The sequence below is a fragment of the Mixophyes fleayi genome, chromosome 6 (genome assembly GCF_038048845.1).
Source record: "Mixophyes fleayi isolate aMixFle1 chromosome 6, aMixFle1.hap1, whole genome shotgun sequence".
In the NCBI taxonomy this organism is placed as follows: domain Eukaryota; kingdom Metazoa; phylum Chordata; class Amphibia; order Anura; family Limnodynastidae; genus Mixophyes; species Mixophyes fleayi.
In genome coordinates, this window is record NC_134407.1 from 160148472 (window position 1) to 160162688 (window position 14217).

General features: G+C 38.0%; 2 protein-coding genes across 4 annotated transcripts in view; both read left to right on the top strand.

Annotated features, from left to right (window-relative positions):
- The window catches only part of ZNF385C (zinc finger protein 385C), a 245946-nt gene that overhangs the window by 143128 nt on the left and 88601 nt on the right, over positions 1 to 14217 (top strand). The window lies entirely within an intron of this gene.
- C6H17orf113 (chromosome 6 C17orf113 homolog) lies at positions 3086 to 12566 on the top strand. Its single transcript, XM_075176925.1, has 3 exons — positions 3086 to 3461; positions 4741 to 5357; positions 10210 to 12566. The coding sequence occupies exons 2-3, from the start codon at positions 4788 to 4790 to the stop codon at positions 11752 to 11754; spliced, it is 2115 nt and encodes a 704-aa protein (XP_075033026.1). The 5' UTR covers positions 3086 to 3461; positions 4741 to 4787; the 3' UTR covers positions 11755 to 12566.

Sequence of the window (14217 nt, forward strand, 5' to 3'; positions counted from 1 at the left end):
TGTAGGCCACAGTGCAAATAAATTTATCTTCCATACACACACACACACACAAAATTTTGCCGACTAGTAAGATTCTATCCAAAAAAATGGCGCAAATCTTAGGACCTATTTGCACCAATGCTGCTTTATATATGTTTTTTGATAGAGTTGCCAAATGACTCAGGGATACTTCTTAAACACATGTAAATTAAAAAAGTAAAAAATATTCAAAACATCTTTGTATGATTTCCAGGGACACTTTCTGGCTGGAGAGATCCATTTATATACATGTAGTAGGGTTGGAACGAGCAACGGTGTAGGCTGCAGGCAGTGCATCTCCTATGGGGCCCAGAAGGTTATAGCCCCTCCAACCAATATAATAGTAATGTCCCCTGCCCAGCCTTTCCTTTCCTTCCCTTACTATAGTACATGTGTGTGTTTATGGGGATGAAGGGACATTGCTAGGATAATGTGTGGGGGCACTGCTGGCTTTGATGTATGAGGGCACCTTAACTACAATATGTAGGGGGATATTATGGTTGGTATAATGTGTTGGGGTACTGCTGGCTTTGATCTATGAGGATACCTTAGCTACAATATGTACTGGAATATTATGGTCTGTATAATGTGTGGGGGCAATGCTGGCTTTGATGTATTAGGTCACCGTTTACATAATATATATGGGGGAATTTGTGTTTGTAGAATGTATGGGGTCCTTTCACAGAATCATATGTTGGGGCGATGCTGGTTTGATGTATGATATGTGGACAGTACTGATGGCATAATTTGTGAGGTGTGTGTTGAAGTATTGACTGAGAAAGAAATGTGAGGACATTGGGATCCTTTTCTAATTTCTGCACTGGAACATGGTACATTCTGCACATATGTCAGAGGTGTGAAATATATGTGGATTGGGACCCAATTGGGATACCAGAATCTGTTTCGAGGTGCCCTTGATTGTCAGATATACAAACATTCTACTGAGGATCACTGTTTTGTGATAGCATATGCTAACCTGATAATTTGTGCTAATGTACCATAACACTCCTGCCAAGGGGCATTATATGTATAACACATTTTATAATCCATACATAACCATTCTTTAACTGATACACCAGTGTCAGTTCTGAAGCTCTGAATATAATTGTATAATGTGTTTGCGTGGGTTTCCTCTGGGTTCTCCAGTTTCCTCCCACACTCCAAAAACATACATATAGGTTAATTGGCCGCTATTAAATTGCCCTTAGTCTCCCTCGGTCTGTGTGTGTGTGTGTGTGTGTGTGTGTTGGGGGATTTAGATTGTAAGCTCCAATGGGGCAGGGACATGTGAATGAGTTCTCTGTACAGCGCTGCGGAATTAGTGGCGCTATATAAATAAATAGATGATGATGATGATAATGTGCCACTGTATTATTTTCCTATTGGTTTTGATAATGCCAGTCCTAGAGCAACACTTTTTAGAGGTACAGATAACATGGCTAGTGGAAGCTCTGTTGGTATGCTAGGCAGCACCCCCTCTCGTTTGCAAATGCCACGTTCAGGTTTTGTACCTACACCCCATCTGTTTCTTACCTTATCGGGCAGGAGGTGGGGGGAATCGTCTGCTTCTTAGACTAGGAGAAAAACAGTGGCAGATTGAAACTAACATTAGCTCTTGGTGGTCCTCAGCCATAGGACCAAATGTTTCCCTTTGCTGATGATGTGTTTACCTCAGAGATCCATGCTAACATCACCTTAGACAACATTGCTCGGGAAGCATTAGGAAGTTGAGCTAAAGCTTTTGCCACTCACACTCAGGGCCACCTTAACTACCTTATGGGCCCCCGGGCAATGCACTGTACTGGGCCCCTAAAAAAAAAATATATATATATATATATATATATATATATATATATATATATATATATATATAAATAGTGTGTGTGTGTGTGTGTAAAAAAAATATATATGTATGTAAAAAAAAACGTGATTATATATATATATAATCACTTTTTTTTTACATATATATATATATATATATATATATATATATATATATATATATATATATATAGGGGCCCCCTTAACTTACCTTAAGTCCGATCCTATTCTTTTTTCCGCGCCGCTGAGTCTCTTCTGCCCTCTTCCGTGCTGTGGTTGCAGTGAATGCTGGGCACAGCACGGAAGAGGGGACCAGGGAGGGAGCCGGATCACCGCTGATGTGACAGCAAGGTATTTTTTTGTTGTTTTTTTTTTAGGATTCGGACGGGCCCCCCTTGCCTGCAGGGCCCCCGGGCACCTGCCCATCGTGTCCAATGGAAGAGACGGCCCTGCTCACACTGCAACAATCAGTGATAGTCGTTCTACTAGTGCTTGAAATGCTGACACCCGGTATAACAACCAAAACAATTCCGATTTCAGTAATTCCGATATATAAAAAAAGCCTACTTACTATAATGAAGACAGAGCAGATGACCGATAACACTCCTGTATGACTGGTATACATTCCGATAGTAGAAAATGGCGGCGCTTCAATCCAAGTACCGCTATTACGTACCCAACCGGCAACAATCACCCCTCTTTCAAAGTCACTTAGGTGTCCTCTTGAGAAGTCCAGCATTTTTTACATGCTTAATTGTTATTCGCCATATAAACAGATAAGCCACACATGTGTGGAAGAACTGACTTTCAATATACTTGGTGTGCCTCATTTATCCAGGTGTATGAATGGTTTTTTTTAGTCAAATACCTTTATTTAGTATTGCAAGGCAGTGAGGCTGAATGGCATGCTGACAGATTGGTTAGCTTTGGGGTAAAACACCACTTGGCAGTTGGCAAGGACTTATGTGAGTGATTAAACATTCTCTGTAAAGCACTGTGTTATATGTTGAAAATATATAAATAATGAATAATACAAGACAGATAGAATATATTAGTTATTGTACTCAACTGAAAAACACAATTGTATTTGGTAACATAATGCTAAAAGAATTAGTTTCTCATATTTCTTCAAACAAAAGTGCTACATTTCACAAATAAGCCATCCTGTCATGTCAGAATACTGTGATAGATACATCTATACGGAGAAGGTACAGAGAATATGTGCATATCTCCAGACGCTAGGGGGCAGCACTGACATTGCAGCAGAGTATTACACACACACACGCATTTGCACAGGCAGACACATCATGGCTGCTCCCATGTCTCTGTGTCTCTCTGCGGCTGCCTGCAAAGCATTGTTTTCCCAGAGATGAATGCAACCACTTTGCCATGTTTACTATTTAGAAAAAGAGCCTGTGCTTGCCAGTGACACTGTGGTTGCCAGCCCGAGTTAGGAGAGTGAAGTGTATGAGCTGTGACAGGGAGTTCATGGAACGATCTCGCCTTTGTGTGTCTGAATACACCAAAAAAAAAAAAGCACCGGGGTGGGGGGATAGGGGAGTGTTCAGGAATATTTTGGTGCAGTCTGGAAAGTTAATATAATCTCCATCATCATTTACAGGGTATGTATTTACGTGACTATACCTGACTCCCTCCCTTCTTTGCTGGACTTCTACATTAACCTTCTCTTGACCTATTTTAACCCTTTCTAATGTTGCACTGGTCTGGTACTCATAGTTTGGTCTATAGTCTATATTGACAACATTGTATGTGCTTTTAATTGTTTTGTTTTTAAACTGAAATGGTTACAACAATGAAACTTTTTGAACTTTTCAGTTCTTTTCATACTATGTTTTTAAATATGTACAGTATCCATATTTGGTATATTAATGAAGGGACAAGTATTGACACTATACAACTATGCAGCACTGCACAATAGGGGAGTTGTATTACAATAATGTATGGAAACAAAATCTGATGATATTAATATAAATATATCAGTATGTGTCTGTATATACAGTGTATATAATATATATATATATATATATATATATATATATATATATATTTTAATCAATTGTTGTTTCTATATGTGATTGTAACATTATTTCCTCTCCCATTATCATGCTCTTTCCCCCTCCCTGTTACTTTCACTTAGCCTCAGCTACATTTAGGCATAAAAGTACCACTCTTGCTTTAATGCCACTTGGGCCTGTATTGTCAGCTGGTCACCTAAGCAGGAGGCACTGTATGTGTGTATATACATATGTATTTAAATGTGCATGTGTGTAAATTGAACACTTCCTTCCAACATAATTTGATTACATTTTGTATTGTAAATTATATACTAGCATCTAAGTGATGCATTGCTTTATTTTGATTGTGTGCCAGGATATACCTTTCATTTACATTAACCCTTTCAGTGCCAGTCTTCCTGTTTATACAGTTAGGTTTTTCAGTGTTAGAAATAGGGAATAAAATGTAGTCATGTGTAAAAAGAGAGAGCTGTTTCAGTAGATTTGCTTTTTAAATTGAGTAATTAACTTGCTTGTGAAACTAATGTTTATGACCATTAATTTTAGTGTGTGTGGATAAAAAAGATGTCTATAATAAAAATAATCTTAATATTTTTTACTTATATTGCTGGCCAGTGTAAGTGGTGTAAAAGCTACCATTCTGCAGTTTTTTTGCAGTATGTGTTAATCTGCACTTGGTGTCCACTGTGGGTGACTTTTTTGTGCAGGTTTCATGACAGTATTACCCTGTTTGAGGACACAAGGGATAAAAAAAAAAAAAAAAAGAGTAGGTATTGTACACCAAAATGCCCGTCAAAACGTGGTGTGGAGGACAGGATATTTCTTGATCCCTAATATCTTTCCCCTTGTTTCTTTCGTCCATTAGTCCGTCACTGAAGCTGCATTAGAGTGCCTTACACAGTTTAATGCAGCATGGAAAACTTCAGCCCACCCTTAATGTTTGATTTCAGCATGGGCACTGTTGGGAGCATGGTGACCCCTGGAAAAAAGCCGGCAGGGGAGACTTCGAATTCAAATAAGAAATGTAAGCGTTATTTCAATGAGCATTGGAAGGAAGAGTTCACGTGGCTCGAGTTTGACTACGAGCGCAAGCTGATGTTTTGTATGGAGTGCCGACAGGCCCTTGTAAAGAACAAGCATGGCAAGGCTGAGAATGCCTTCACTGTGGGAACTGATAATTTTCAGCGACACGCACTTTTACGTCATGTGACCTCTGGTGCCCACAGGCAGGCACTCGCTGTCAACAGTGAGCAGCTGGCCATGGAATTACAGTTTCATCAAGAAATAAAGTCAGTCATCAAAGCCGAGATGGATCCATCTAAGGTCGCTATTCTGACAACTGTTTACAACATGGCCAAGGATGGTATTTCCAGTGGGAAACTGTCTTCTTTGCTGGAACTGCAGAAATTCAATCTTTGTGAAGCGTTATTGTCTTCCGAGCAAAATGAGTATTACCACCCAAGCAGTGTAAGACAAATGCAGGTGTGTACAAACCACACAAACTTAGCATTGACAGGCAACATACAAACCTTGAGAAAAATACAGCATAAGGGAAAATAACAGATTAGGTGGAACTATTGAAAGTTACATTTGATGCAGAACATGTTCAGAATGGATGGTTGGAGTGATTGCTCTATGTATCTTGTTATTGTACAACAGCATTGTTGAAAAGGAGTGTTTGTAAGCTGTTCTGCAACAGCTGTGTTCTTTGTGTTTCTGTTCTTTGACAGATAAGCAGATAATATATATCCCCTCATTTTTCTAACATTTTGTAGGATAAATGAATATTCATTGGAATGCAGCCTATTCACCGGGAACTACTGACGTAAAAGAGGCACTAGGCCCTTTTGATCACTTAGTGATGTCACTAGCTTCAAGTAAATTCAAATACCCATAACAATTGATTCAACCCACAAAATGTCTGCCTCGGCTGTGTGTAGTTGACAAGTATTCTTAGGGGGGGAATTCAATTCCCCCCAGACTATCGCCGCGCTAAACCTATTACCGTTATTACAGTAAATTTAACCCTGAGCTGCGAGCAAAAAGCCGGCGTTGAAACTACCGTAATAACAGTATTTAAGTGTACTATTACCGTAATAACGGTAATAGTGTGCAGACCGCGTTACTGTAAAAATTAACGCGGTCTGCACACTATTGAATTGAATTCCCCCGTTAATCTAATATGTAACTTCTGAAAGACAGAATGCACACTTTTTAAAAGGGTTCACCACTTTAAAATGTATATATTTTGAATTGCCGTCCCATCCATTAAATGTTTCTTTGGTTAGGATCCCTCCCCTTGGGCTCCAATATATTATATATCTTATAGTGTGCGGTCCTGGCAGTGACATATAAACGGGACCTCTGCTGTTCCCCTATGCTGCTGAGTTGTTGCATTGGATCTGTTATGCTGCAGAATTACCCAAGCAACACCAAAGGTGAGCAGAAGGCCAAAGTGAGTGTTGGAAGTCTAACCTCACTTCACTTGTACTATTCAAGTGAAGGTAGGGCAATTAGAGAATCAATATATTTTAAAGAGGAGAACACTTTAATACCTATTTAATAACTAGGTGTGAATAACACAAATTTACCATAGCAGCCAATCGGATATCTCTTTTTATTAGTCTAGAGTGATCAAAGCTAATATCTTGAAATTGGAATTTGAAATTGTAGGTTTGTACTACTCACACAATGTTGTGCGAGTAGTACAAGCCTTTTTATTTAAGGACGTTCCAGATGCATACCGTGAGAGCAATCCCATTGCTGAAAGATGCTTACCTTATATGATGTTATAAATTAAACATAATTCTTAGCTACCATTTATCACAGCCTGCGGCTTATAAATTAGCTCCCCATGGATAGTCATAATATGTAGCACAATAAAAAGGCAAAGTGCTGAAGTTATCAGCCAAACGCAATGTTTTAAAGGGCAAATTTAAAATATTTGTAGATCCAGCATGACAATGCATCTTGTGACTTCCTTGAATAAATATACAATATATGTGTGTGTGTGTAAAAGTTCCCATACAATGACTAAATATGCCTAAATAATACTTTCCAGCAAAGGCTACAAATGGCTTTCTGCAGTGTCCTTCAAAAACCGTACAACAAATAATGTGATGTGTAAAGGAAAACAATTCCCTCCCTACAGTCTATTTGCAAATTGCAAGATCTCATTTTCTTCCAGTTAAACACACAACTCCTCCTTTTCACATATAGGATACTCTGGGAAGGTAAATCTCTAATTCATTCCTTGCCCTGTAAATTAAAATTCTTTAGTTCGAACTCATTAACATTATAGATTTCTTTATTTAAATAAGAACCCAACAAAAGAAATAATTGTTTCCCTGCCTGCACTTACAACAAAAGAAACCGCTTGGGTTGTCTGGAATAATAATCATAATATCATATTCCCAGCTTGGATAACAATGTGTCTTGTTCTGTTCTTTTAACTGATGAGGACCAATCCTGAGAGGTGGGATTTCTTGCATTGCTACATTTCGTGCATTCTGCACCATGAAGCTATTCATTGGGCTATACCTTCTTGTACAAACAGTTATGGTATAATCCCTAGAAGGCTTCAGAAGAGGAAATTTTATAATCATCATTATCTAGAGTTGCTACCTCTCCATAATATTCCATAACACCTTTTATTGTAACCATATGATGATGTCATGGCTCAGGTATTTGTGCTAGCCCCTGATGCCGCAGATTACCTTCTGAAAACCAGATTGTTTAAACTGGTGATGGGCAACAGAAGGTCCAAGAGCCAGAGAGGGGTGGGGCTCCTCATGACCAGAACGATTTCTATTATGTCACCTGCCTGTGAAACTTCTTGCTGGTTTTCTGATCTCATAAAGTGATTTCATGCATCTTCACAAAGGTAATTTACAGTCCCTTTGTGGGTCTAACTACCACTTGGAGACCCCCAAAAATATCATGTTGCACAACACTGGATTAAACTGTTATGGGTGCAGACCCTTTCTTCTGAAGGATCATCTTCTATTTCATTAATTATATTCTTCACATTGGTTTGGGTGCTGTTGGAAGTTAATCTAAATCTTATACAATTCCACGAATAGCTAAATATCACTAAACCCATGTGACAAATATATGTATGTTCCAAACAAAAGCAAAATAGCCTCTCTAATATTTCAATAAGACACTATGACATATGAATACATGAGGAACTTGATTTTCTATAACCTTACAGTAACACACAATTTGTGTGTTACTATAATTTATAAAAATAAATGTCATTTATTAACCACCAACTCTGCAGGTGGGCAATGCATTTCTATTATTCAAATATGCCGAGTTGTCCACCTTGTGCATAACATGGAGCATGACCACATTCTGGTTTTTGAAATGGCCCAAGTAAAGCGCTTTCTATACAAGATCATTTTTCAGGAAAGGGCTTGGTGGAAAGAGTAAGCAAAAGTCACTATAAAGTCCAGCCCACTATCTCTTTAGGACCACCACTGAACTTTTGTGTGTTTGAAAGTTTGTTAAATTGGTTAAAATGCGCCAAGAACTTCAATATAAACTGTAGGAAAATGTTCTGTTGCCCCCCTTACCCCCCCCCCCCCCCCCCCACACTGAAAAACCACTTCGCTTCTCCTTCCCTTGAATTTAATTTATAGAATCTTGTCCCACAAAGTGAGATCTGGATTTTGCATGCGGGTGCAGAGCTAAACACATTCTTGCACCTAGCCCTCAGAAGATGGGAAATTTTGCATCCCTATATATTTTCATGTGCAAAACCCAAATCTGTTGCATAACTGTATGCACAAAACATTAGGTGCACATTGCGTTTTTCGCTGAGGAAGGAGCATGTATACAAATGACTTGTCCAATTAATACTGTTGAGATATAAGCCTGTAATTTACATTAACCTAAAGAAATCTGCGTGTTTAGTCTGTCATCATGTGGAATGAGATGAAATATTATCATTTGATAGAAAACAACTGACATTTGGTGATTGCACCACATTAGCCTATTTTTCACATGGAGGGGTTTTTATCTCCGTCTAAAATGAAACAAAGCATTATTAGAAGTGTTATTAGTAAAGTTAGACATTTATTAAAATGGGATTGTTTATTTTTTAATCACAAGTAACTTTGCAAAAAGATACACCTGAGTAACATGTTTTATACCCAATGATGGACCTATTAATATAAGGTCTCACTGATTATTGTTACAGTCCAGTTATTTGTGGCAGTGCCCCTGCTTGGATAACCTTTACGCAAGGGATCTGGCAGGAAAATAAAATAAATATAAAGGGCAAAATAAAAGGTCACTGGGTTAGGTTATTTGCCCTTCATAAAAAAAAACTGTTCTCGGAGTGGCCACAGCCTGTAATTAATCATTGTCCAGCTCTTGGATGCACCGCAAGCCATTGCAGGAAACCTCCCCTCCCCAAGTACACACAGAGTTCTTCTGTAGCAGAAGCGCTTCCGCGGAAATGAAATGGAATTGTACAGATGCCATGAGGCATTGTCTGAGCCCAGTTAATTCTGGCAGTTGGCTGAAGATTTGCATGGCCAGTGTTGGGAAGGAGAGGGAGTGAAGATCTGAGCCTCTGTGTTTCTCTGCTGTGTCATTAAATAGGTCAAGTAGAACGCTGATTTGTTGTCAGAGGGTAAAAACAGATATTTCAAATATGTTTTTCTGTAGCAGGATCACAGAAAATTTTATTTTCAGAGGAGCCCATAGTAACGCAAGGTGCATATTCACAGTATCTAGGTGGGTGTTGTCTTCAGGATTTGTGACATTTTTAAACATAAGTAATGCCATGCAGGTTTGCATGGACTGCTTATTATATACATATTGACAGATGGATCAGGCAAGCACAATGGATATTACCTCCTCCCCATGTGTAACATGTTGCTAAATTTGCCTACATGCTTTCAATACAATTGTATTAATAGCATATGAGTCTACAGTACAGTGCATTAACCTACTTAAAAATGTGTCACTTATAATACAGCCAGTAAGATAGGTAGATATAGATATAGATATATATATATATATATATATATATATATATATATATATATATATATATATATATTAGAGGAAACACAAACAAATCTGCTATATATGTATGTGTATATATATATCAGATTTGCTTGTGTTTCCTCTAACGTCTGTTCTGGCGCATTCTGTAAACTGATCACATTTCCCAGAAACAAATCTGTTGATACTTCTTGTAATTACAAAATTCTTCCCTGTGTATTGGTGAGAAGGGGTTTGCTGACAATATTTCATGCAGTTGTATAACTTTCACATGAAAATGAAAGGATTGATTTACTCTTGTCTTTGATCAATTCAGGCAGCCATTGTTAAAGTACTGCACAGTGAAGATCGAAAGAGGCTGAAAGACTCTCCGTTCATTGGGCTGGTAGTTGATGAGACCGTGGATATCACAGAACACCGAAATCTGGTAGTGTTCACAACATCTATTTCACCCTGTGATGGACAACTATACATCACATTCCTGGGCAGGTTTGAGTTGTGTTCAGGGGATGCGCACTCTGTTCTAGACAAAGTGATGGAGATATTAAGCGACTTTCATGTCCCTGCAAAAAAAGTAGCTTGGTTAAGCTCTGATGGTTCATCACTGATGTCAGACAGGCACAATGGTGTTGGTGAAAAGCAGACATCTCTTTGCCCATTTTTAACAGAGTTTCACTGTATTTCACACAGAAGGTCTTTGTTGCCAGCTGAAAGTATTATCAGTGTTGATTATGCAAGGAAATTCGAAAGTGTAATGGATGCAGTGTATAGACTGTATGGCAATAAAAATGGGGAAAGCCATAGTTTTCATGAGTTACATAATGTTCTCAACATCTGTGGCATAGACTTAAATTGTTCTGGAACAGTTCACTGGACCTGTATCTTACCAGCTGTTGAAACCATTGACTCCTCTTGGCCCACCCTAGTTCTTTTACTTGAAAGTGAATCTGCAAAATCTCCTATAGCCAATGGACTATGCTTAGAGCTAAAAAAGTTCTGGTTTGTGGCTTTTACAAAGGTGCTTCTTGATATTCTTCCCATCTTCCAAAAACTCAATCAATTCTTTCAAATAGAGGAACTAGATCTCTCCATGGTGAATCCAATAGTGACTGCATCTCAGGCCACCCTGCAGGCTCAAAAATCCACAAATGGCCAGAACTTTCAGGAGTTCCTCAATGAGCTGAATGAGCATCCTGATGAGGACAATGAAAGCAGGTTCTACTACAAAGGGGTAGAGTTGGTTGACTGCTCCAAAGTCCAGTTGAAAGGTTTTGAGCTCATAAAGGAAACCTGTCTTGAAAATGTATGCAAGAGTCTGCAAGACCGTTTTCCTGGCAATGTGCTTAAGGTGGTAAGCTCCTTTTCTGTTCTTTTCAACCCAAAGCGTTACCCATCCTCCCTGGATGATATTGGTGCTTATGGTGAGGTAGAATTGCGGCACCTGCTGCAGTATTTCTCTCGTGTTCTGGTTCCAGAGCGAGCTTCAAATGACTTTGCTCTTTTCAAACGTATAGTATTTAGCCTTAGCCACCTGACTTTTCGAGACCTATGTGTAAAGTTGGTCCACACAAATTCTGAGATGCATGAGCTTTTTCCTGACTTCACTGTCTTAGCTGCTGTTGCTTTAGTCATGCCACTTGGGTCCGCACTGTTTGAAAAAATCAGTCGGGCAAAGGAGCTATGGAAGCATAGTCACCGGCAAGGAAGAACGGTGGGCGATCTCTGCGACATTCTAAAAATCTCCATCGATGGTCCAGCACTTAACGAAATGGACTTTTCAAGAGCAATTGACTTCTATGAAAACACAAGGGAACCAGAGTGTTTTGTATCTGAAGATAAGTGGGAAAATCATCATGCATAAAGTAATATCCACAGTCAATTAGTACTATACTAGTTACTGGAAACACAGGGTTATAATGTTTCATATTTCAGTGTTGTAGTATTCTAGTTGTGGGGATAGAAGTAATAGCATATCATCTATGGAGGAGATAGAGCTTTTAAAAATGTAAACCAATATTAATATGTTTGATTACTTGGTTGATCAACAAAAAAGACAATTACATGAGGGCCTTTGATAAAATTCACTGACCAGCATTCCAAAACAGGGCTTTCCATATTGGTGCCAATGGGTCTGATGTAATCTTTCAGCTTTCTGGAGAAACTACTTTGCTTCTATATTATGACATACATGTCAACGGTGTCAGTACTCTCTACATGGTTTTATAGATTGTGGGGGGAATTCAACTGTTCGCAGAATTTTTTTAGCGCTGTATTAAAAAATGGCAAATAAGCCGTGCAGGTTTGGAGATGCAATCGCGGTGGTTTTCACTTAACGCAGCATTAAAAATCGTAGTATTCAATTTGACAACTGGTAACGCCGCCACTGTACGTTAACTATAGGTGCATGGAAGTTTTTAGGGGAGGGTTTAACGAAGCCATGTAGAGTAAAAAAATGTATTGGCATATGTTTGCATTATACAACCTTGTATTTTATAATATCTACACACAACACTTTTTTAACTATATTTTTTTTCTTTTTACACTTTTATTACTATACATTATACCCTCACAAAACACATTAGTACATACATATTAGGATATACATGCATACATATATTAGTGATTATTGTGTTTTATTAATTTTAATGGTTTTTTTTTAACATGCTTTTGTAAAAAAAAATTCACCTTTTACATGTTATACATTACTGAGAAACATAACTGTAATTTTTTTTACATTACTTCCTTCCTATACTTTCAATGGATCATCTACTTGTCTGCGATGCTTGCGATACTTGTTTTGCAAACAAATCGGTGTGTTCAAAATAGATTTGAATAACGGGTAAAGCTAACAGACTCCAGAATGAGTGAAACCCGCGTTAATATCACTTACGGCTGCGTTAAAAGAAAATACCGCTGAGTATTCAATTCCCCTCTGTGTGTGCTGTCCTTGAGATGAAAAACTTGAACATCACCATTGTTGAATATAGCAGAACTAAACTAATGTACACCAGAAAGTGTGAAGTCTCTTGTGGTAGCTGACCAAATACAAATTGCTTTGGTTTTGTATACTTCTACACTTTATTATTTTATTTGCCTTGTATATCTGTCAGTGTTCTTACTAAAGTGTTTAATAATTAAGTGAATTAGTACATAGTTTTTCCTACATTATTGGCGTGGGATAAACATACTAATGTTTTGGTTAAAGGTCTAAGGCGGTTTTCCCTTCACCACTACTTCCACCTTTGCACGGTTTTCCACAGTTTACGTCATTCACTTTATTTGTGCCATTTTTCATGTATTCAATGCTGGCATTTTGTTATGGTTTTAGATCAAATATGTATTATACAGAATTACACTTTATGGCAATAGTCTCAGTGCAGCATTAACTAACTCATTCGTGCGCAGCAAACCTTAAACTGACATTAAATGCATCACATTGATATTTATGGCATGTGATATGTCAATTGTCAATTTAAAGTTTGCTACATCTGTGACATGATGTTAAAACATTACTTGTTTTTTCTGAAATCATTGTGTGGATTTATTACTAGCTAATGGATGACTGCCTCCATGTCTAAAAGATACTTTATTAAAATGTAATTTCTTAAGCATACCACATGGCAAGGCAGACATTTTTGTACCAAAATTTCTAAGAAACCAAAATTCATTGGAATGCATTTTTTGTTTTGTTTTGTTGTGTTTGTTTTTTTTTTACCATAAATCACTGGCAGGCTATAAGAAGAATATTATCATTTATAATTTAACTGCTGTTAATGATTTATAATTCTGCAGTCTTTCCATAGTGTAATGTGACTACCATGGCAACCCCAGTCACATGACATATGATGTAATGAGCTTTGGAACGCCACCTCTGAGCTCTGTCTGTTATTATGTGACATGCATACCTGTCAAGTATCCCGATTTTGGCAGAACATCCTGATCTGTGACCCACAAAATGGTGGTACTTAATGGTAAAGTAGGTGGAGTTTTGTTCAAATATGCCTATTTGCGGGACTTGTTTTGTCCTGCTTTTGGAATTCTAAATGTTTGGAGCTATGGACATGCTGAGAGCTGTAAGCCTGTGGCAGCCACACTAGTCTGTCCTCCCAAGATATTTTGAAGCTAGACTATGATTTCTTTGAAGAGTAGCTTAGAAAATGACCATAAGATACATACTTATCTTGCTATTTTAAAGAGAAAAAAAACTTCCATATGGGATAGCTGCTCTAAGTGAGAAATTTGATTCACAGGAATAAATAAGCTGTATTCTCATGCCTGTTGGCTTTGGCCACAAAATAGCTACAATCATTGTGTTTCATAAACT